Source organism: Cnephaeus nilssonii (assembly GCF_951640355.1).
Source record: "Cnephaeus nilssonii genome assembly, chromosome: X".
Taxonomy (NCBI): Eukaryota; Metazoa; Chordata; class Mammalia; order Chiroptera; family Vespertilionidae; genus Cnephaeus; species Cnephaeus nilssonii.
The window spans coordinates 127,238,608-127,262,351 of NC_137071.1; the positions used below are offsets into that span (position 1 = coordinate 127,238,608).

General features: G+C 38.9%; 1 protein-coding gene across 2 annotated transcripts; it reads left to right on the forward strand.

Annotated features, from left to right (window-relative positions):
- The first annotated feature begins 61 nt into the window (after positions 1–61).
- On the forward strand, positions 62–21,696 carry LOC307096281 (uncharacterized protein). Of its 2 annotated transcripts, none has more exons than XM_079765858.1 (5): positions 62–520; positions 1,788–1,837; positions 12,808–12,934; positions 13,465–13,560; positions 18,861–21,696. In XM_079765858.1, the coding sequence occupies exons 2-5, from the start codon at positions 1,823–1,825 to the stop codon at positions 20,492–20,494; spliced, it is 1,872 nt and encodes a 623-aa protein (XP_079621984.1). In that variant the 5' UTR covers positions 62–520; positions 1,788–1,822; the 3' UTR covers positions 20,495–21,696. The 2 variants fall into 2 exon arrangements, with proteins under 2 accessions (XP_079621984.1, XP_079621985.1); XM_079765859.1 differs by having other exon boundaries at positions 13,468–13,560.
- The last annotated feature ends 2,048 nt before the right edge of the window (positions 21,697–23,744 follow it).

The window sequence follows — 23,744 nt, forward strand, 5'->3', positions numbered from 1 at the left end:
GTAGGCTGGGGACCCCGAGTTAGTTCCGAGGCGGAAGTGTTGCTTGGGGCTAGTTCTTGTAACAGTCTCCTCTGCAGCGAACAGAAAAATGTTGTCGCGAGAGAGAAAGACAGAGATAGAGGGGGCGAGTGCTTAGGGGTGATGGGCTCAGTGATGGGGAGTTCTGGAGGACGAGTAAAAAGGGGTGTTTGTGGGGGTCTTTGATGTAGGGGGTTGTGGGGTGAATGGTAGAGGACCGAGAGGTCAGTGAATGAGGGTCTTTGGTGGGCAAAGTTATGGGGCTAGTCAGGGTTGAATGGGGCTTATTAAACGTTGACTTTTACACATTTTCCAGCACAGTGACCTGCGCTAGGGGTTCATAGCACCCCTCAGGCCCCTCCTGAGGCGTGCTCAGTTTCTCCCTCTGTCCCTGTCCCCTTGCCCAAGCCCAGAGGTAGGGGCCTGGTGCCAATGTTCCAGCTGAAGTGACTCTGCACCCGAAGGCTTCCTTCTGGCTCTTGGGCAAGACGGCCCCAGTGAGGTGAGGAGAAGGAAGAAGGCACCTGAGAGGACTCACCTGCCTAAGGGTCCGCTCAGAGCCTGGGGCTTGGCGTGGGGTGGACGAGGCCTGAGGCTGCAGGGTCTGCGGGGGGGGGGGGGGGGGGGGCGGGGGCGGGGGAATGGGCTAATGTCATGGGGTAATGTTTTAAAAAGTTGTTTTCTTGGCGGTTAACAGATAAGTAACATTTATTTATTTAATGTATTTTTTAAGTAACACATTTAACTTCTAGATTAATTAGAAAATAGAAGAAAAAAATCAAAAGGAACTCATTTTATGCCCCTACGTTTAAGTGCCCATTCTTGGGCATTTTTTAGTGTGTATTAAGCAGTATGCATTTAAAATAAATATTTTTGTCGATTTCAGAGAGGAAGGGAGAGGGAGACAGAAACATCAATGATGAGAGAGAATCATTGATCAGCTGCCTTCTGCATGCCCCCCACTGTGGATTGAACCCGCAACCTGGGCATGTGCCCTGACCGGGAATCAAACCATGACCTCCTGGTTCATAGGTTGATGTTCAGTCACTGAGCCACAGCAGCCCTGCAGGAGTATGCATTTTAAAACATTTAACGTACAGTTTTAAAATGAGTTCCTGCAGTTTTATAACCTACTTTTTCTTATTTAGAAGTTTACTGTGATTCACCTTAAATATTTATTCTATAACATTTAAAAAACTTAATTTAGATATATGTACAGAAAAGTACACAGATGGGTGAACGCTATGTATTATATACAGTTGTCAAATTATAATGTTGCACACCTGAAACTTATATGATGTAATTAACCAATGTTACCTCAATAAAAAGTACACAGATAATAAATGTACAGTTCCATACAACATTATTTTTAATAGCTACATAGCATTTCATCTCTTGTATTTTCTTATCAATTCCATATTATGGGTCATATAAGATAGTTTAAATTCGGCATTGTTAAAGTCAATGCTGAGATGAAGGTACTTACAGAGAAATTATGATACATTATTTCATTAAGGAAAATACCTAGAAATACAATTTCTGGGTCAGTACATAAGTATTCGTAGAAAAAACCTTTTGTGTTAAATATTAATATGAGGAAGGAAAAGAAGCAAGAATACACAGGTGGTTTGTAAAACCACATGGTTGCCCAAACTTCCACAGAGCAGCCTCATGTCTGTCTGGTGTGAGGGGATTTCTAGGCAGGTAATTCTGGGCACTGGAAGCCTGGTGTAGTCTCTCATATGCTCTACTCTTCTCCACTCTTCCAGCTCACACATCTGCCTTTTCCCAAGAAGAGCAGGAAATGGCGGAAGCCCAGGTAAGACTTGTGTGTTCCTTCCTCTGTTTATCATAGATGTGTTGAGCTATGTAGGAATCTCTGACATAAAGTAGGAAATTATTTGTAAATAAGCATTAGGATCAGGGAAAATGAGCATCAGCAGCAAGGCCCATGTAGACATGTGGATGACTTAGGGTGTAACAGATACTAATGCTGAGTAGCAAATTGCTCTTTGAGCCTCTGGCAGCCAGAGGGAAGGAAATACAACCAGGAACCTGGTTCACCTTGCTTATAATAAGGAGAGCACACCAAGTCCTCAGGAAAGAAAAGGTTCTTCAATTGCCTTTCAAGATGTTTCTTTGCTGGGTCTTCCTGTGGAAGGTGGAATTGTCTTCTACCATAGCCTGGTGAAAAATGCAGTCCCTGGTTCCTACAGATATTTCTTATAGCATTCCTCAGTGAGGTGGAGACCTAATGTCAAAATGTAATTTGGAAATGAAATATCTTAGGGAACTGCTTGTCTTTCAAATTTTTTCCTGAAGTAATTTTCTCAGTTGGAATTTTGATTCTCATTTGGCTAAGAGACAAAGTCCTATAGACACCCATAGGTGTCTTTTTGCATTTCACTTTTCCCTTTCACTTTAATTTATTTTTTAAACAAACAAAATAGAAACACTCATGGATACAGTGAACAGACTGACAGCTGTCAGAGGGGGAGAGAGATTGGGGGATGGGAGAAAAAGTTGAAGGGATTAAGCAAAACAACTCCCAAAATAACCAAATACTCATAGACACAGACAACAGTATGGTGATTACCAGAGCGGAAGAGGAATGGGGGAAGTAGAAGGGGGTAAGATGTGATAAATGGAGATGGAAGGAGACTTGACTTTGGGTGGTGAACACACACTCCAATATACAGATGATGTATTATAGAATTGTACACTTGAAATATAAAATTTTATTTATTTACCGTATTTTCCGGCATATAAGATGACTGGGCATATAGAAGATTTTCCTGGGTTAAAAAGTCGTCTTATATGCTGGAAAATACAGTATTTATTTTACCATTTTATTTTTTTATTAAGGTATTACATATGTGTCCTTCTCTCCCCATTGCCCCCCAACCCCCCCACTCATTCCCTCACCCCCCTGGCGTCTGTGTCATTGGTTAGGCCTATATGCATGCATACAAGTCCTTTGGTTGCTCTCTTCCCCTTACCCCAACCCTCCCCCACCTTCCCTCTGAGGTTTGACAGTCTGATCAATGCTTGTCTGTCTCTGGATCTGTATTTGTTCATCAGTTTATGTTGTTCATTATATTCCATAAATGAGTGAGATCATGTGATATTTATCTTTCTCTGACTGGCTTATTTCACTTAGCATAATTCTCTCCAGTTCCATCCATGCTGTTGCAAATGGTAAGAATTCCTTCTTTTTTTACCACAGCGTAGTATTCCATTGTGTAGATGTACCACAGTTTTCTAATCCACTCTTCTGTGGGTGGACACTTAGGCTGTTTCCAAATCTTAGCTATTGTAAATTGTGCTACTATGAACATAGGGGTGCATATATACTTTCTGATTGGTGTTTCTGGTTTCTTGGGATATATTCTTAGAAGCGGGATCACTGGGTCAAATGGGAGTTCCATTTTTAGTTTTTTGAGGAAACTCCATACTGTTCTCCACAGTGGCTGCACCAGTCTGTATTCCCACCAGCAGTGAACGAGGGTTCCTTTTTCTCCGCATCCTCGCCAGCACTTGTCGTTTGTTGATTTGTTGATGATAGCCATTCTGACAGGTGTGAGATGGTACCGCATTGTCGTTTTAATTTGCATCTCTCGGATAATTAATGACTTCGAGCATGTTTTCATATGTCTCTTGGCCTTCCTTCTGACTTCTTTTGAAAAGTATCTATTTAGGTCCATTGCCCATTTTTTTATTGGGTTGTTTATCTTCCTTTTGTTAAGTTGTATGAGTTCCCTATAAATGTTGGAGATTAAACCCTTATCAGTGATAACATTTGCAAATATGTTCTCCCATGCAGTGGACCTTCTTGTTGTTTTGTTGATGGTTTCCTTTGCTGTGCAAAAGCTCTCTATTCAGATGTAGTCCTACTTGTCTACCCTCTCCCTAGCCTCCATTGCCCTAGGAGCAGTATTGGTGAAGATATTGCTTTGGCATATGTCTGAGATTTCGCTGCCTGTGGATTCCTCTAGTATTTTTATGGTTTCCCGTCTTATGTTTAAGTCCTGTATCCATTTTGAGTTTATTTTTGTGTATGGTGTAAGTTGGTGGTCTAGTTTCATTTTTTTGCAGGTATCTGTCCAATTTTCCCAACCCCATTTCTTGAAGAGACTGTCTTGACTCCATTGCATGTTCATGCCTCCTTTGTCAAATATTAATTGAGCATAGTGGTTTGGGTTGATTTCTGGGTTCTCTATTCTATTCCATTGATCTGTATGTCTGTTCTTGTGCTAGTACCAGGCAGTTTTGAGAACAGTGGCTTTGTAATACAGCTTGAAATCTGGTATTGAGACCCCACCTACTTTGTTTTTCTTTCTCAGGATTGCTGCAGCTATTCCGGGTCTTTTTTTATTCCAGATGAATTTTTGGAGAGTTTGTTCTAGGTCTTTGAAGTATGCTATTGGCATTTTAATGGGGATTGCATTGAATCTATAGATTGCTTTGGGTAGTATGGACATTTTAATGATGTTGATTCTACCAATCCATGAACATGGTATGTTCTGTTTATGTCTTCCTCTGTCTCTTTTTTCGGTGTCCTGTAGTTTTCCGTGTATAGGTCTTTTACCTCCTTAGTTAAGTTTATTCCTAGGTATCTTAATTTTTTTGGTGCGATGTTAAATAGGATTGTTTTTTTAGTCTCTCTTTCTGTAAGTTCACTTTTGGTGTATAGAAATGCCATAGATTTCTTGGCATTAATTTTGTATCCTGCTACATTGCCGAATTCATTTATTAAGTCTAATAATTTTTTGATGGAGTCTTTAGGGGAAACATGTAATTTTATTAACCAATGTAACTCCAGTAAATTCAATAAAAATGTTTATTTTTAATTTAGTGTACAGTAAAATTGATTTTGTTGTTGTCCAGTCCAATAAATGTTAACACATTTATAAATTTGTGTAACTAATTTTTAGGGTATAGAATAGTTTCATCATACCAAAAAACTGTCTCATGCTACCCCACCTGTAACCTCAGGCAACCACAGATCTGTTCTGTGTTACTATATTTTATCTTTTTAAGAATGTCATGTAAATGGAATCATATGGTATATAAACTTAAAAAAACCTTAAACTGTATTTTGAGATAAATGATTGACATGCAATTGTAAAAATAATAAATGCTGTGTATCCTTTATGCAGTTTCTCCCAATATTAACATCTCACAAAACTATAATACAATGTCACAACCAGGAGATTGATATTGATATGGTAAAGACACAATTCTATCAATGCAAGGATCCCTTGTGTTGCCCTTTTATAGCCACACCCACCTCTTTATACCATTCCTAGACTAGCAATTACTGATCTCTATTTCTAGAATTTTGTCATTTCAAGAAATGATATAAGTTGAATCATATGGTATGTGACCTTTTGAAATTGGATTTTTCCCCACTTAGTATAATTCCCTGGAGATTCAGCCATGTTGTGAGTGTGTCAGTAGTTCTTTCCTTTTTATTGCTGAGTGGTATTCTACACTATAGATGTACCACAGCTTATTAAAGCTTTTTAAAAATATATATATTTTATTGATTTTTTACAGAGAGGAAGGGAGAGGGATAGAGAGAAACATCAATCAGCCACCTCCTGCACACCCCCCACAGGGGATGTGCCCGCAACCAAGGTACATGCCCTTGACCAGAATTGAACCTGGGACCCTTCAGTCTGCAGGCCGATGCTCTATCAACTTATCCAAACCTGTTTTGGCTGTACCACAGCTTATTGATCTGTTCTCCTGTTGAAAGACATTTGAATTATTCCCAGTTTTGGCAATTATTAGTAGAGCTGCTTTAAACATTCATAACAAGTTTTTGTGTGAACACCTGTTTTCATTTCTCTACAGTAACTATCAGATTGCTGGGTCATATGGTATGGATATGTTTAACTTTTTAAAAAAAAATGGATTTCAGAGGAAGGGAGAGGGAGAGAGAGATAGAAACATCAATGATGAGAGAGAATCATTGATCAGCTGCCTCCTGCATGCCCCCTACTGGGGATTGAGTCTATCCACTAAGCCAAACCAGCTAGGGCTGTTTAACTTTTTAAGAATCTGCCAAATTGTTTTCCAGAATGGTTGAATCACTTTTCATTTTCACCAGCATTGTGTAAGAATTCTAATTGCTTCACATTTTTGCCAGCACTTGGTATTGTCAGTATTTTTAATGTCATTCATTCTAGTTGTATAATGGTATCTTATCATGGTTTTAATTTGCACTTCCCCAATAGCTGATGTTGAATATCTTTTTACATATGCTTACTTTTTGTGTATTCTCTTTGGTGAATTGTCTGCTCAGTCACGTTTTCTGCCTATTTTTAAATTGGGTTGTCTTCTCACTATTCAGTTCTTTTTTTTAACTTTTAAAAATTTTCTATTACAGTTTACAATCAATATTATTTTATACTAGTGGCCCAGTGCATGAAATTAGTGCACATTAAACTGGGATTAATTAGAGGAAATATTTTAATATTGCTACTTGCCCTTTCTCTATAATAGAAGTGTCAGATATGAAAGAAAATTAGTAAAGTGTATATGAAAACCTTCCTCCTGTCAGAGTCTGGGGTGCACTGTGGGACCTAGAGTCAAGTCCTCACCCACCTGCAGCACCTCAAAATCATGCAAGACCCAGACCCAGCCGGCCCCACCCAATTGGGTGAGATCCAGACCCTGCTGGCCCAACCCCTGTCAAGCCCCATCGGGCAGGGGGCATGGCCTCAGGTCCCCTGTCAAGCCCCGCCAGGTGGGGGGCCCAGCCTCACGGCCCCTGTCAAGCCCTGCTGGGTGGGTGGCACGGCCTGAGGTCCCCCAGCCTGGCACCGGGGCAGGGGGCACGGCCTCAGGTCCCCTGTAAAGCCCCACCAGGCGGGGGTGCACAGGCTCAGGTCCCCTGCCCTGGCCCAGCACCACACAGCCTCAAGTCCCTGCTGATTGCTCATTAAGACTCGTTACAGGAACTCTGCCTCCGCTGTGGGCGCAGCCATCTTGTGTTATGGAAACCCCACCTTGCTGTGGGTGCAACCATCTTGTGTTACAGAAACCCTGCCTCCCCTGTGGGTGCCACCATCTTTGTGATGGTGTGATGGTCAATTTGCATATTCCCTCTTTATTAGATAGGATTTGTTTCAGGTATACAACATAGTGGTTAGACTATCAGATACTTTACAGACTGTTCCCCTGATATTTCCAGTACTAACTGGCACCAGAAATAGTTACTACAGTATTATTGACTATATTTCCTATGCTGTACTTTACATCCCTATAACTATTTTGTAACTATCAATCTGTAGTTGCAATTCCCTTCACCTTTTTCAGTTTTGAGTGTTTATATATTCTGTGTACAAGTGATTTGTTAGATACATGGTTTGTAAATATTTTCTTCAAGTGTGTGGCTTGTGTTTTCATTCTGTTAACTGTTTTTCACAGAGCAAGAATTTTTAATTTTGAAAATGTCCAATTTATAAGTTATTTCCTTTATGGCTATAATTTTGGCATCATGTCTAAGAACTGTTTGCTGAACCCTAGGTCATGAATATTTTTCATATTCTATAAGTTCTGTAGTTTTACATTTTACATTTAGACCTGTGATCTATTTTGCATTAATTTTTATATAAGGTGTGAGGATTAGGTCAAGGTTCATTTTTTTGGATATGAATTCCCATTTGTTCTAACCTTGATTGTTTAAAGGACTGTTTTTCTCTATTGAATTGCTTTTACAGTTTGTCAAATATCAATTGGCCATATTAATGGGGCCTATTTCTGGACTATATTCTGTTATATCAATCTATATATCTACATAGTACCGTACAGTCTTAAAATCAAATAGTATGATTTCTCTAACTTGATCCAATTTTTTTTCAGAATTGTTCAGCTATTCTTGTTCCTTTGCCTTTGTCTTTCTATAAAAACTTTAGAATAATCTTGTTATATATCTAAAAATTACCTTGCTAGGGTTTTGACATGAATTGATTTAAACTTGTAGATCAGTTTGGGGAAAATTGATATCTTTATTGTCAATTGTGGCTTCCAATCCATGAACACAGTATGTCTCCCTATTTATTTAGATCAGGGGTGGGGAAGCTTTTTCCTGCCAAGGGCCATTTGGATAATTATAACATCATTCAAGGGCCATACAAAATTATCAACTTAAAAATTAGCCTGCTGTATTTGGTCAGACATTTAATTAACTCACCCATAATGCTTTGGCAGGGCCAGACCAAAGGATTTCTCGGGCCTTATGTGGCCTGTGGGCTGGACATTCCCTATCCCTGTGTTAGTGGATGTATCAGTTTGTTTAACCATTCTCCCGTGTATGTGAGAATTTTTATTGTTTTCAGTATTTTGCAATTAAGAATAATGCTGCAATGAAATATGTTGTTTCCTTTTTGTTTAAATATATCTTCTATTTAAATTCCTACAAGTGACATTGCTGGATCAAATGGTAAATACAATTGTAGTTTTGTTAGATATTGCCAAATTCCCTCCTGTAGAGGTTGTACTGTTTACACTCCCACTAGCATTGTATGATAGAGCCTGTTTCTACATGGTTGCACTAATAGAGTATGTTGTCAGGCTTTTACATTTTTTTCAATCTGCTAGGTAAGAAATGATATCTCTCTATAGTTAGACTTGGTATTATTCTTACTATGAGTGAGGTGAAAATAACTTCATATATTTAAGAGCCATTTTTAGATCTTTTTTGTCAATTGTCTCTTTTTTCTAATTTTCTATCAGGTATTTGTCCCCCCCCCCTTTGGTTTTTAAGAGTGCTTTATATATTAAGGATATTAATCTTTATCTGTGATACATGTTGCAATGATTTTCCCCCTAGTTTGTCATTTGTCTTTGGATTTATGTGTTTAGACTTGAAAAAGAGTTTTTATACTTTCATGGTTTTGTTTATAAATCTTTTATTGCATCTGTACCTTTACTTACAGTTAGAAAGTCTTTCCTTTTATTCAGGTTATCCAGGCATTCACGCAGGCTTTCTTATAATACTTTGTAGGGCTTAAATATTTTACATTTAGTCCCCTGATCCATTTGGTGTTTATTACTATGTACTAGAGGCCCGGTGCATGAAAATTCATGCATTAGGGGGCATCCCTCAGCCTGGCCTGCATCCTCTCACAGTCCGGGAGTTCTCAGGATATGTCCCTCTGCAGGAGGCGACCGGGCCAGCCGATCAGGGGACAGCACTGCCCCCATCACCCCACCGCTGCTGCCTGGCCTCCCTCTGTGGGAGGTGACTGGATGGGCTATCAGGGGATGGTGCTGCCCGCCCCCTCCCCCCCCCCATTGCCCTTATGCTGCTGCTGGTCGCCGCTCCCCCATTGCGGTTCCCTCCCTCTGCCCGCTGGCATGCGCCTTGGCTGGACTGGCTCCGCCTGCTCACTGGCCCTGCCCCCCAACTGGTGATTCCGCTGCCTGGTCGATTTGCATATTATGCTTTTATTATATAGGCCTAGAGGCCTGATGCACAAAATTCACGCAAGGGGCTTGGCCCTCACAGCTGCAGCAGCTTGCCTTGGCCCTCGAGCCCTGGCTTCATCTGGAAGGTCATCCAGAAGGTCATTTGGCTGTCCAGTCTAATTAGCATATTATGCTTTTATTATTATAGATGGTATGAGGTGTGGATCTAATTTATCCTTTCCAACTGGCTGTCCAGTTGTCCTGTTACTATTTATTACAATGTGGGTCTGTTACCCTGTGCTTTGAGAGAATGCATACATCAAGGTATCCTCTAGTTACTTTGTGAGGGAGGACTATCATAGTCTTTATTTTCCACTGTTTTTCTAGCTACTTGTGCACATGTCTTTCTTATATGACTTTTAGTATTACCTTGTTAGTACCATTAAAGAGCTTGTTTTACTAAATTTGGGTCACATTAAATTTATATATTAACTTAGGGATAACTACATCTTTGTGTCATTCTGTCTTTGAAGAGTTTGACAAATCTGAAGTTGGAGGAAACAGTCCCCGTAAGAGACCACTCTCACTTCTGACACTACCTACAAGCTTGGGGTCCCAACAGCACCCTTAGGTTTGATAATTTATTGAAAGGGCTCATAGAACTCACTGAAAGCCGTTATACTCGTGGTTATGGCTTCTTACAGGGAGAGGACACAGATCGGAATCCACCAAGGGAAGAAGTGCATAGGGCAGGGTTCAAGAAATGACGAAATATGGGGCTTCCATTTTTCTCTCTCCATGAAGTTGGGATGTGTGACTTTGTTGGCGTTGATCTGTGATAGTACCCAGGGAGTTCTGCCAACCAAGGATGCTCACATGAGCCTTGGTGTCCAGAGACTTTGTTAGGGTTTCATTTTATAGATATGATTGTCCACGTGGCTGCTCTCCATCTCCAGCCCCTCAGGGAGTGACCCAAAGCCCCGCCCCCCAAATCACATTATTATACTATCCATGGTGACCCAAGACTCCCATGCCAAACATCCTTCCGTTCTTCCTTCCTTCCATTCCTCCCTCTCACCCTCCCTCCCTCCTACTCTCCCTTCCTCATTTATCTAGCTGTCTGTCTGTTTACCTTTGGTTATTTTAAGGAAATTACCATCAATTGTAATCTTAAATCAGGATTGGGTATTGAATTCTGTTTCAATATTTTTGTATCAGCATTTCTTATGTTAATTCTGTTAATCATACAAATTTTCTCCTTAGGTCTACTTAAATGGTGAATTATATTTTTTTTCATATGGATATCCAATTGTTCCAATACCACTGGTTGAAGTGGGAACTCTCATTTTCTGTTCAATTGCCTTTATAATTTTGTTGGAAATATTTTTTAAGTATGAAGAAATAAAATACATCTATAATAATAAAAGCGCAATATGCTAATTAGACCGAACAGCCAAACAACCTTCCAGACGACCTTCTGGACAAAGCCGGGGCTGCGAGGGCCGAGGCAAGCTGCTAGTGCTGTGAGGACCTAGCCCCTTGCACGAATTTCATGCATTGGGCCTCTAGTTTAATTATAACATACATGAAGTATAGTTTATAAGTCTCCAGCTTGATGGATTATCGTAAAGTGAACACACTGTGTAACCACCCCATTGGTCAAGATTAAAACATAATTAGGACTTCCGAATCCCCACTTATGCCCTCTCCCAATCAATACCACTCCCAAAGGTAATCACTCTCCTGAGTTCTACATCACGGATTGGCCTTACCTGTTCTCTTACTGTATATAAACTGATTGTGAAAGGGCACAGGCCAGGCCAAGGGACCCCACTGGTGCATGATTGGGGCCGGGGAGAGACCACAGGAGGTTGACCAGCCAGGGAGGGACCGTGGGAGGGCTCCAGGGTGTGTCCGGCCCGTCTTGCCCAGTCCTGATTGGCCGGTCCCCAGCAGCAAGCTAACCTACTGGTTGGAGTGTCTGCCCCCTGGTGGTCAGTGCACGTCATAGTGACTGGTTGAACGGTCTAACGCTTAGCATAGTAGGCTTTTATTATATAGGATAGAATCATGCAGTATATACTATTTTGTGTCTGAATTCTTTTACTCAGCAGTATATCTGTGAGATTTATCTATGTTGGATATACAGTTGTAATTCATTATTTCCATTACCATACAGTATTTCACTGAAAGACTAGGCCAAAGTTTACCTATTGTATTGTTGAGGGACATTTTTATTTTCTCCTCAATTAAATATTAGAAATAGTGCTGCAGTGAACATCTCTGTACTTGTTTTCTAGAGCACATGTGCATGATTTTCTCTAAGGTATGTACCTTTGAGTAGAATCACTGGATCACAGTATATGCAAATCGTTACCTTGAGTAAATAATGGCTAACTGTTGCCCCAAGCAATTATACCAGTTTACATTCCTACTAACAGTGTGTGAAAGTTCCCATATCAAAACAATATTATGGTATTTTAGTCTGCTTAATTGTAACCTTTCTGGAGGGTGCATAGTGGTGTCTCATTGTAGCCTAAATTTTCATTTACCTGAGTGCTCATGGGTTGCCTGAGTTCTAATGAGGTCAAGTACATTTTCTCATGTTCATAGGCCATTTGGTTTTTCTTTTTAGTGAAGTGCCTATTCACATCTCTTGTCTCTTTTTGTGTTGTTTGTATGATTCTTACTTATTTGTAGAAGTTATGTTCCAGATAAGATCCCTTTATCACTTGTGAATGTTGCAGGTAATTTCCCCATCTATAGCTTCCTTTTTTACTGTTGTACTTTTAATCTTATAACGTTTATAACTGTTTTTCTTTAAGAATAGGGCTTTTCATGCCTTCTTTTAGAATTCTTTCCCTATCCCAAGACTGTGAAAACATTTTCCTATATTATTTTCTAGACATGTTATTGTGTTGCCTTTCACATTACATTTACAATTTACCTGTAATTGATTTTTGTGTATGGTGACTGTTAGGGGTTAAATGTCTTTTCCCCTCATATAGATATCCAGTAACCCATCCACATTTATTTGAAAAGATCATCCTCTCTTCCCACTGTTTTACAGGCCAACTCTGTCATAACTCAGGTGTCCATACATATTTGCATTATCTTTTTAGTTCTACTGGACTATTTGTCTAGCCTTGTGCTAATACCACATTGTATTACATGATCTATTAGTTAATGGAATAGTTTTTTCTACTGATTTGTGATTTTCCCGCAAAGTAGGTCACTAACTTGATATGAAGTAGGCATCCTGTATTAAGTCATCATCATGAACTGGGAACCCAAACAGAAGTTTCCCTAAATTCTATCCTTATCACCCAGTGATCAGCATTTCAGAATAAAATGAATGTGCAATTACAGGGACTCCTGACATTTGAGGATGTGGCTGTGGATTTCACTCAGGAGGAGTGGCAGTATCTGAATTCTCCACAGAGGATCCTGTACAGGGAGGTGATGCTGGAGACCTACAGCAACCTGGTCTCTGTGGGTAAGAATGACTTCCTTGGGTAATTTTGCCGTTTATGATTTTTTTTAAATTTTTTAATTTTTTTATTAAGGTATATGTGTACATATGTTACCATTGCCCCACCCCACCCCCATACATGCCCTCACCCCCCAGTGTTTTGCATCCATTGGTTATGCTTATATGCATGCATACAAGTCCTTCGGTTGATCTCTTATCTCCCCCACCTCTCCCTAACCTTCCCGCTGTAATTTGACAGTCTGATGCTTCGTTTATGATTATTGTGTCTAATAAAGGGTATTTATTTTCTCAATGTTGGGAACTTGCAAAGTCTCTGAACTGTTTGAAGAGTTTGACACTGAATCCCAGGGATCAGAGTACCTTTTTCTCTCTTTGCTCTCCTGACAAGGTATTTGTGAACTCAAAACCCAGGTGAAATGATTTAACATAACCATTGTGTCAAGCGATAGGTCCCTTGTGCTGCCCCAAACTTCACCTTCCTCTTTCTCAGAGGCTCTGAAGACCAAGGAGGTGTTGTTGTCATTTCTCATTAGCAGGACAGCAGGCTACTAAACCAGATCTCATCCTCAATTTGGAGGTAGAAGAGCCATGCCTTGCAGAAGGAAAAATCCCAATTTGGAGCTTTCCAGGTAAGTGGGATTGACCCAGGCTATGGGGACAGGAGGTCCAGCTTGTCAGTCAGGGCTGAGGACCTCTGAAAGGGCTTTCAGGGATATCTGGGGAAAGGTTGTGGCCCTTGGTTGTTGTTTGAGGACAGGGATATGAACACCACAGACAAGACTGATATCACTCCTCTGTCCCACACCCACCAGACCACTCTCCTTAAGTTGGTGCTCACCCACAAGTTTCTGTACAGCTCCTTTCCCCATATATAAGTGTCTTGTATATGCCAATCTCCTGCTCTGCACTTCTACCATTCTCGTTTCTCACTGTCTTATCTAAAGATAGGCCCACATTAGTCACAGGCCTAGGCTAGTGCTGCAATTTCAGATTGAATTATATGATTCCATTAAGCTTAGATATTCCTATCAGATTTATTCTCCTAAAACATCTAGATTATCGGCCCTATAGCTCAGGGGTTAGAGCACTGGTCTTGTAAAACATCTAGATTATCTCTTTTAAAAATATTTTTATTGATTTCAGAGAGGAAGGAAGAGGGAGAGATAGAAGCATCCATGATGAGAGAGAATCATGGATAAGTTGCCTGCTGTATAACGCCCCCCCCCCCTCCGGGGAATGAGCCTGCAACCTGGGCATGTGCCCTTGACCAGAATTGAACCCAGGACCCTTTAGTCCTCAGGCCAGAACTCTATCCATTGAGCCAAACCATCTAGGGCTTGATTATCTCTTTTTAAAAAGAACTTTATTGAGATATAATTCACATACCATAAAATTCACTCTGAGGTACACAAATTCAGTAACTTTTTAGTACATTCACAGAGCTCTGCAACCATCACTTTTATTTTTATTTTATTTTTTTTTTTTGATGAGAGAGAGAGAGGAGAGAGAGAGAGAAAGAGAGAGAGAGAAAGAGAGAGAGACCAACTCCTGCACATCCCCACTGGAAACCCAGGCATGTACCCTAACCTGGAATCGAACTAGCAACCTTTTGGTGTACGGGATAACACCCAACCAATTGAGCTTCATGGGCCAGAGCTGCAACCATCATTTTTAGAACATTATAATCACCCCAAAAAGAAACCCCTATCTCTTATTAGTCACTCTCCATTCTCTGCCCATCCTCTGGCAACTACTAATCTACTTTCTGTCTATGGTTTTGCCTATTCTGGACATTTCATATAAATAGAACCATATAAAATATGGCCTTTTATGTCTGGTTTCTTTCACTTCTTGGCATGTTTTCAGGGGTTGTCCATCCATATTGTAGCATGTGTCTACTTCATTTATGGCAGAATGATATTCCATTATATGGATATGGATATACCACATTTTGTTTTTCATTTGTTGGGACATTTAGGTTGTTTCCACTTTAATGGTTCTATGAACATTAATGTAGAAGTTTTGGTGGTGATATATGTTTTCATTTCTTTAGAGTACATACATAGGAGTGGGGTTGTTGAACAGTGTGATAACTGTGTGTTTAACTTTTGTGGAACTGCCAAACTGTGTAAATATCCTGTTCCTCAAAAAATTTTTATTCAGTGGTTTTGGAATTCCCTGATGATTCTTGCCTAAATCAATTATTACTGAGATAGTTGAAAAATGATGACTTTTCTATCATTCCTTCTATATTTGTATGTTGGCACTCTTCTGTAAAGAACTTTCCCTTACCCCACCTCCACTAATTAACTGGCCAATGGAAACTCCTTCAAGTTGGCTTCTGAGTCTTTGGTAGATTCCTTGCTTTCTGATTTTACAAGATGTTCCAGGATCATTTTATATATTTCCTTCCTCTGACCTGAAATCAGACACTTCTCCTGTGAAGCTTCCTTTTTTTTTTCATGGTAAATGTTGTGAGACCACAATTTAGATGTTAGGGAATGGTTTCTAAACCTTTAGGAACTATGTAAAAATATTTTTAATCAAATTCTGGACTTAAACATTTTAAATTTATTAATATTACATCTAGTGATAGTGTTAACCTAAAAATAAAAGGCCAAAGTGAGAGGCAACAGCATTTATTTGAGGTAAAAAAAAATAGCTATTCAGTACAAATTGGTAGTTACAAAATAGTCATGGGGATGTAAAGTACAGTATAGGGCAGTGATGGGCAACCTTTTGAGCTTGGTGCATCAAACTTCGCCAAAAAACTGAGCATAACTCGGGTAGTGTGTCACTTTGAGGAAAAAACATTATTTCGCAAATGTTTCATCCTCGGCATGCGGCCGCCTCAGCGGCTGCGTGTCATCAGAAATGGCTACGCGTGTCAGTGCTGACACGTGTGTCATAGGTTCGCCATCACTGGTATAGGGAATATAATCAATAATATTGGAATAACTATGTATGGTGCCAGGTGGGTACTGGAAATATGGAAGGGAACACTTTGTAAAGTACATGATTGTCTAACCATTAGCCTCTACATCTGAAACTAATACAAAATAATATTGAATGTAAACTGTAATGGAAAAATAAATTTTAAAGTTCTTAAAAAGAAGAATAGTTATTCGGGAAGCATTGATTCAAGCAGAAACCCAAATAGTGTTCTGATTAGGAGACAAAGACAAGGGGTAGTAATGAAAGAGGGAAGGGAAACAATTATATCAGTAGAAAGAAGTAATTTCTATAGGTGTAGATAAACTAACATAGTGATGCTATTTCTAAACAATGTTTTTAATTTTCAGTCCAGTAGTTTGGTAGTTATCAGTTCCATAGTTATAATATCTGCTTTTTTTATTATCTTTGCAAGCAGTTGTTTGAAATACAGTGTTGCCTTAGGCCCAATCCAAAGGTGTGGTTTTTTGCCCCGTTTTTAACATCCAAAGGTTTGAGTAGTAATGTGTAAGGCAGTTCCTCTAGGATAGCAGCTCCAACTCCATTTTAAAGTGGCTCCACTTATTTTTTACAGTAATATTGTTAGTGTTATTCTGAGACTCCTGAATGTGTATAGAGGTTTGAATCAGTTGAAGTAATCATGTTGGTGCCATTGAGAATCAAGATTTTTCAGCATGGTCGTTAGGAAATATAGATGAGAGGATATTAGGAAATCCTTTTCTATTGAATTTTGTTGTCTGATTATATAAAATTAGCAAATGTTAAGGAAAAAAATTCAAGCGAGTAACTTTGAAGATGTAATTGATAGTATTAAACAAGTTGTGAAACAGAGAGCATTCCATCTAGCAAATAGAAAGGAGCTTCAAGGAGTTGTACATCATGGTATAGGTTTTTATAGAGAAGGAGAGTGGGACAAGGTTTAAAAGAGTGTATTATTTCAGGCACAGTCAGGTCACTTTTCCTTAAGGCTGAAGGGAAGGGAGGGGATCTTACTAGGCAGATTACCTCATTAGTGTTGATTAGGAAATTCTAGAGTGGTTTTTAAAATTCCAGTCCTGGGAGAGACTGAGACTGCAATTATTAAGCCTTGGTGGGCTTACTACAAGTGACTCCATTTTGGATCTGTTGTTTCTTTTTAACACTAGTATTTGTTTGGTTCCAAAGTCAAATCTAGAGAACAGGTATTTTCTAAGAAGTCCAGCTTCTTTCCATTCTCCATCCCACTTTCTTCTTTCCTTCTCCCTATAGGTTAACACTAGCATCAGATGTAACCATTTATTAAAATTTGAAAGTGTATCTTTCCATTGTTTTTTACAGGGCCCTATATAAATATGTATTCATGTATTTTTCCTTCTTCAGAAAAATGTTAGCCTACTCTGCACAGTTTAATTAACTGTGTTTTCACTTGATATTCAAGAACATGTGAAATACATTAAGATATTCCTTTTTTTCAATAGTAATATAGTGGCTCTTAATAATAGTAATAGTAGTAGTTGTAGTAGTAGTATATTCATTGTTCTAGTAAACATTTGAAAGCACTTTTTATGTGCTATGTATACTAAGTAATTTAATTATATCAATAAACATTTGGGTGGGCACTGTTAATAATTCATGTTTTCCAGGTAGGAAAGTAAGACACAAATAGATAACTTGCCTAAGTTCAAAAAGAAGGTGAAAGGCTAAGGCAGGCTTTGATCCTGGGCTAGAGAGCCCATGACCCTGGCCACATGTGCTATGCTTCTTCTTACCTTGTAAGGATGTCCTATTTAGTAGATACTTGGTGGAACTTGGGTCCCATCAGATGTATTTTGTAAAAGCTTTTTCTGTGATTCTAATGTTGACTCCTAGTTAAGAACTAGTGCTTTGCAATCCAAAGAAAGGATGTCATAGGAAGAGAAACCACTGCTGCATGATTCATTTTAAAATTCAGCATTATTATTATAAATGTTATCCTTATTAAATTTAAGTGGTTATATGAGTAGTTTAGTTATTGATACTCTTCTTTCAACCTCTCTGTATGTTTGAAATTTTTCATATAAAATTTTAGGAAAAACTTCAAAAATGACAAAAATTAAGTATATGTATAAAAAGTATTTACCATATTTTATTGACTTCAAGATACCATTGGATTTTAAGACATATCACTATGAAAGAAAAATTACCACCAATTAATTTTTGACATGTCATTGATTGTAAGGTGATTCTGGATTCAGAAATGTTAAAATGTGGAATGATATTCAACTTGTGACTGATGAAATATGGTATATTAAAGACAAGGCTTTGCAATTTCAACTGTCTGAGTGGTACATACAGATGAGCAACTACTTTAGAAGTTAATAAAAATTAGTTATAGAGATAAGTTTTGAAAAGACTGAACTTCTTGGAAGTTATCTAGATTCTGACTATAGAAAAGTATAGAGGATTAAGCTTTGTGGGTGATGGAACATGAGGAAGGGTTTGGAGTTAATAATAGGGATAGCTTTTAGTAGAAATAGTATAGATATGAGTAGACGGTAATGTTGAAGAACTGAATGCAAGCTTAGATAGATACAAAGGTGAATCTAGATTGGGCAATGATTTTCAGGTTTTTCTTTGCTTTTGTAAGGCTAATTCTAAATCTTTCATTTTCTAATAATGAATTTGGGATTTTTTAAAATAGTGTAAATCAGGTAGAGTTAAGAGTTCATATGGTAAATGAAGATCAAGGGTGATAAGGTCAACAAAATGGATGGAAATAAGAGATGATGTAAATGTAGTGATAAAGACTTAGGTGTCAAGGCAAGATTGTTCTCAGTAACAAAAAAGCTATTAGGTGGGAGTTTAGTAAAAGAACAGGATTTGATGGTCAAGTTGCTCTCTACAGGAACTCTGATAAAATGAGATAACAGTATCAGCTTTCATATGGCAGGGAATTTATAAAGAAGGCCCATTCTATAATATCAAAGTATAAAAAATGGTTTATTCTATTTCTTTCTAGAAGAAACCTGCCAAGTTGATGAAAAAATTGAGAGGCAGAACCAGGATGATGAAGATAAACGTTTGTTGATGCAAGTTGGGTTCCCTGACAAGAAAACAATTACCAACAAGAGTGACCATGACTATACTGAATTTGGAAACACACTTTATATGAGTACAAACCTTGTTGCTTCAATACAAAGACCCCATAAACATGAGTCATTTGGAAATAATATGTTAGATAATTTAGACTTATTTAGTAGAAGCTTTGTAGGAAAGAGACATGATAATGGAAGTACAAAATTATTATTCCATACTGAATATGAGAAAACAACTCCTGGAGTGAAAACTTATGGATATAAAGAGTGTGGGAAGACCCTCAGACGAAAGAAAGGTCTTAGTCTACATCAGAGAATTAAAAATGGAGAGAAACCCTTTGAGTGTAGTGCATGTAGGAAAACCTTCAGCAAGAAGTCACACCTCATTGTGCATTGGAGAACTCATACGGGAGAGAAACCCTTTGGATGTACTGAATGTGGAAAAGCCTTTAGTCAAAAATCTCAGCTCATCATACACCTGAGAACTCATACAGGAGAGCGACCCTTTGAGTGTCCAGAATGTGGAAAAGCCTTCAGAGAAAAGTCAACTGTCATCATACATTATAGGACTCATACAGGAGAGAAACCCTATGAATGTAATGAATGTGGAAAAGCCTTCACTCAAAAGTCAAATCTCATTGTCCACCAGAAAACCCACACAGGAGAGAAAACTTATGAATGCACTAAATGTGGGGAATCTTTCATACAGAAGCTTGATCTAATTATACACCATAGTACCCATACAGGAAAGAAACCCCATGAATGTAATGAGTGTAAGAAAACTTTCAGTGATAAGTCAACTCTTATTATACATCAAAGAACTCATACGGGAGAGAAACCTCATAAATGTACTGAATGTGGGAAGTCTTTCAATGAGAAGTCAACTCTCATTGTGCATCAGAGAACTCATACAGGAGAGAAACCTTATGAATGTGATGTGTGTGGGAAAACCTTCACCCAGAAGTCAAACCTTGGCGTACATCAAAGAACCCATTCAGGAGAGAAACCCTTTGAATGTAATGAATGTGAGAAAGCATTCTCCCAGAAATCCTATCTCATGCTACACCAGAGAGGTCATACAGGAGAGAAGCCATATGAATGTAATGAATGTGAAAAAGCATTTTCTCAGAAATCATATCTCATTATACATCAAAGAACTCATACAGAAGAAAAACCCTATAAGTGTAATGAATGTGGCAAAGCCTTCAGAGAAAAGTCAAAGCTTATTATACATCAGAGAATTCACACAGGAGAGAAACCCTATGAATGTCCTGTATGTTGGAAAGCTTTTAGCCAGAAGTCACAGCTCATAATACATCAGCGAACACACACAGGAGAGAAACCCTATGCATGCACTGAGTGTGGCAAAGCCTTTAGAGAAAAATCAACATTCACTGTACACCAAAGAACTCACACTGGAGAGAAACCCTATAAGTGTACAGAATGTGGGAAAGCCTTTACCCAAAAATCAAACCTTATTGTACATCAGAGAACACATATAGAAAAGAAAGTCCATGGGAAAGGCCACAGCCGGAAGTCAAAGCTCATTACACATTAGAAAATAAATCAGTAGTGTCTGTTATGTTCCCTGAAGAAACGGTTTGTTAGTTAACGTTATTTTTAAGTATGTTCTGACTTCTGGTTTAAATATAGGGATAAAGTCAGCCTTTTTTTTTTTTTCATCTCAGTCTTTACCCAAAAGCTACAGGGAGGCAAAGAAACAGAAGTGTAATCTCTGTATCTGACAAAATTAGGAGATAGCTAAAACCCCAATGAGAGGGTTGCCACGGGCAGATGTGGGAGGTCTCTGAGGACAGAGGATGCTCAAGGATGCAGATGTGAGACAGTACTGGTAAGGACACTTAGCAGAGGTTCATATACAAGCATAACAGGAGTAACCCAGAGCATGGGTAGGTGGGAGGTCGGATGTTTCCATTTGGCATCTGAGGAGAGATAGGCAGGGGCCTTGACAAGGAATTGCTCAGACAAGTCATACTTAGCAGAAGCTAGTCTGTACTAATCAGAGGAGCAATTGGTGGGGGCTGGGGCAAGCGAAGGTAGTGTTTCTTGTGACGAACCCTACAGCTTCCCCTATTTACTGACTCCAGAGAAGCCAAGTCTGAAAGAACTATCAAATGGAAAAAAATCCCAGTTGCAAGAGAACCTCTGATCTGCCTGAAATGTGGCCCAGGTTTCTTTTTCCACATGAACCTCCAGTAAACACCATGTCCAGGAAAAAACTCTTATTTAAAGAGGAATGATTCCAAAGTAACCAAAACCACAAATGTACATGGCTTTTCCAGCAATCCCACTTCTAGGAATGTATATACTCATGCATATACTAGTACAAAATGATGAAGACACAGAGGTATTCACCGATGCACTGTTGTGAAAACAAAAGGTTGGAAGCTGTAGATATGACAACACCAGGACTCTGGTTCCTGAAATGCTGGTATGTTGATTCAGCAAACTCCTAGGTAGAAAAAAATCAATAAAATATATAAAGAGAACTTGGACACCACTTATGAAGTGATGTGGGATGCTCTCCAACGTACATTATTTGGTGGAAAAAGCAAAGTGCAGAATAGTGAGTATAATGTGCTACCATTTGTATATAAAAAGGAGAACATATGCTAAGTATTGAGTGTATATGGATAAACTGTCTCTGGAAAGATAACACAAGAAGCTGGTACCCATGATTACCTCTGGGAAAGAGAAGGGGAAGTGGGTAGCTGTGGGGATGGAATTGTTAGGGAGACAACAGTATATCCTTTCATAACTTTTAAAAATTGTACTGTGTGGAAGTACTACTTTTTCACTCAATAAATAAAACTTTAAAAAAGCATAGTTTGTTCTATTACTATTATAATGAAGTCAGATTCTAAATACAGGATTTCGTAAGATTTACTAGAGATATGGTCATGGTGGAGTTTTAATTTTTTAGAGTGAATAAATTGAATAATCAGAACAATAGATGTCCAATCGGAAGTGCAAATAATGTGATTCTCAGATCAGCTGGGACCACACTCTGTAAACCTAAAATAATTGAGACTGGTACACATTTCTTATTTAGTATACACAGTGACATCTGTGAAAGTATCCTGTACTAAAGCCTGTCAATCGGCTTTCCACATCTTAACAAAATGATTTGAATTACTTCGTGTGTGTGCGCGCACACACACACTTTTAACAAGAGATATAAAACATAAATCTACAGAGAAGTTGAGTGCTCGCCCCTCAGGTCACACTACTGCTAGTGACTGAATTTTCCAAGGTGAGGGACAGATTGAGAGCCATGGTCTGAATGGGCATGGCCAAAGACTGTGTAATAGCACATCTGCTCCAGAATAAGAAGTCCTACTTTGTGCATGACAGTCTTTGTGGCCCTGATGCTTCTGAGGTGGAATTGGGCAACCCAAGCTATCTAAAACCTGGGCCTGGTCAGTGTTTGGATTTAACAAAACAGGTCAGACCTGAGACCCTGCCTGTGCCCTCCTAAGCTTTGTTTATTCCCTAAATTATTCTGTAAGAAAATAAGCCGTGGGTTCACTTTTTTATGAGCCATGTTAAGTCAGACATGTCATACAGGGTGAGGCAAAAGTAGGTTTACAGTTGTTTGTATGGAAAATACAATAATTAACCCTTTGCACTCGCTTGCTTTTTTCTCGATTCCTTTATTCTACTCGGGATTTAATTTTTAAATACCCCAGATTTTACAAAGCACGGCAGTAGAATAAAAAACTGGAGTTTCTTTTCATACAAACTTATTTATTTGGATTTTTTTATATTTCAAATTATTGATACATTCAAAGAGTATAAAAAGAACTGCTACCGATGCTAACCATGTCGAGTCACACTCGACATCCGAGTGCAAAAGGTTAATAATACAAGGATAAATTGTTCTGTGTACTCACAATTGTAAACCTACTTTTGCCCCACACTATTTAGTGCCTTTCCAGGGAGAAGAAAGTTTGGGGGGGAAATGTGGGGCTAACTTCCTTGCTTCTTGTGCAGTCTGCTAAGAGAATGCCTAAGGGCACTAGAAATGAAACATTTCCTTTTCCTGCTGATAAAGAATATTCCTGGGGTTTCAAGGCCATCAAAGATCATCCTGAAGTGGGGTGGGGCAAGTCAGATCTTGCCATTTAAGGTTAATCTTGGACTCCTGCTTCCTGGGACACAGATAAGACAAACAGCCCAGTTTAAAAACAGGCAAAATATTTGAAAACATACATCAATCAAGATGATATACAGATAGTAAATAAGCACAAGAAACTCAACAGCATTAGTTCTTAGGAAAGTATAAATTGAAACCACAGTGGGATACCACTTCACTCTTACTGAAATGGCTAAAATTACAAGGGCAAAGAAATGAAGCGAGTGGACACTTACATACTGCTGGTGGGAATGTAAAAGGGCACACCACTTTCAAAAAACAGTTTGGTAGTTTCTTACATATTTAAATATATACTCATGCCCTTACCGGTTTGGCTCAGTGGATGGAGCGTCGGCCTGCGGACCGAAGGGTCACAGGTTCGATTCCGGTCAAGGGCATGTACCTTGGTTGAGGGCACATCCCCAGTAGGGGGTGTGCAGGAGGCAGCTGATCGATGTTTCTTTCTCATCGATGTTTCTAACTCTCTATCCCTCTCCCTTCCTCTCTGTAAAAATCAATAAAAAATATATTTTAAAATATAAATATATACTCACCATATGACCAAACCATTCATTCCTAGGTATTTACATAGGAGAAATGAAACAATGTCCACACAAAGACTTGTATACAAATGTTCATATCAGTTTTATTT

Bases quoted from the DNA above. Each gene is read 5' to 3' on its own strand.
- LOC307096281 (XM_079765858.1), top strand. The intron at 12,935-13,464 runs GTAAGAATGACT...ATTTCTCATTAG, and splicing joins CAGCAACCTGGTCTCTGTGG to CAGGACAGCAGGCTACTAAA. The intron at 13,561-18,860 runs GTAAGTGGGATT...ATTTCTTTCTAG, and splicing joins CCCAATTTGGAGCTTTCCAG to AAGAAACCTGCCAAGTTGAT.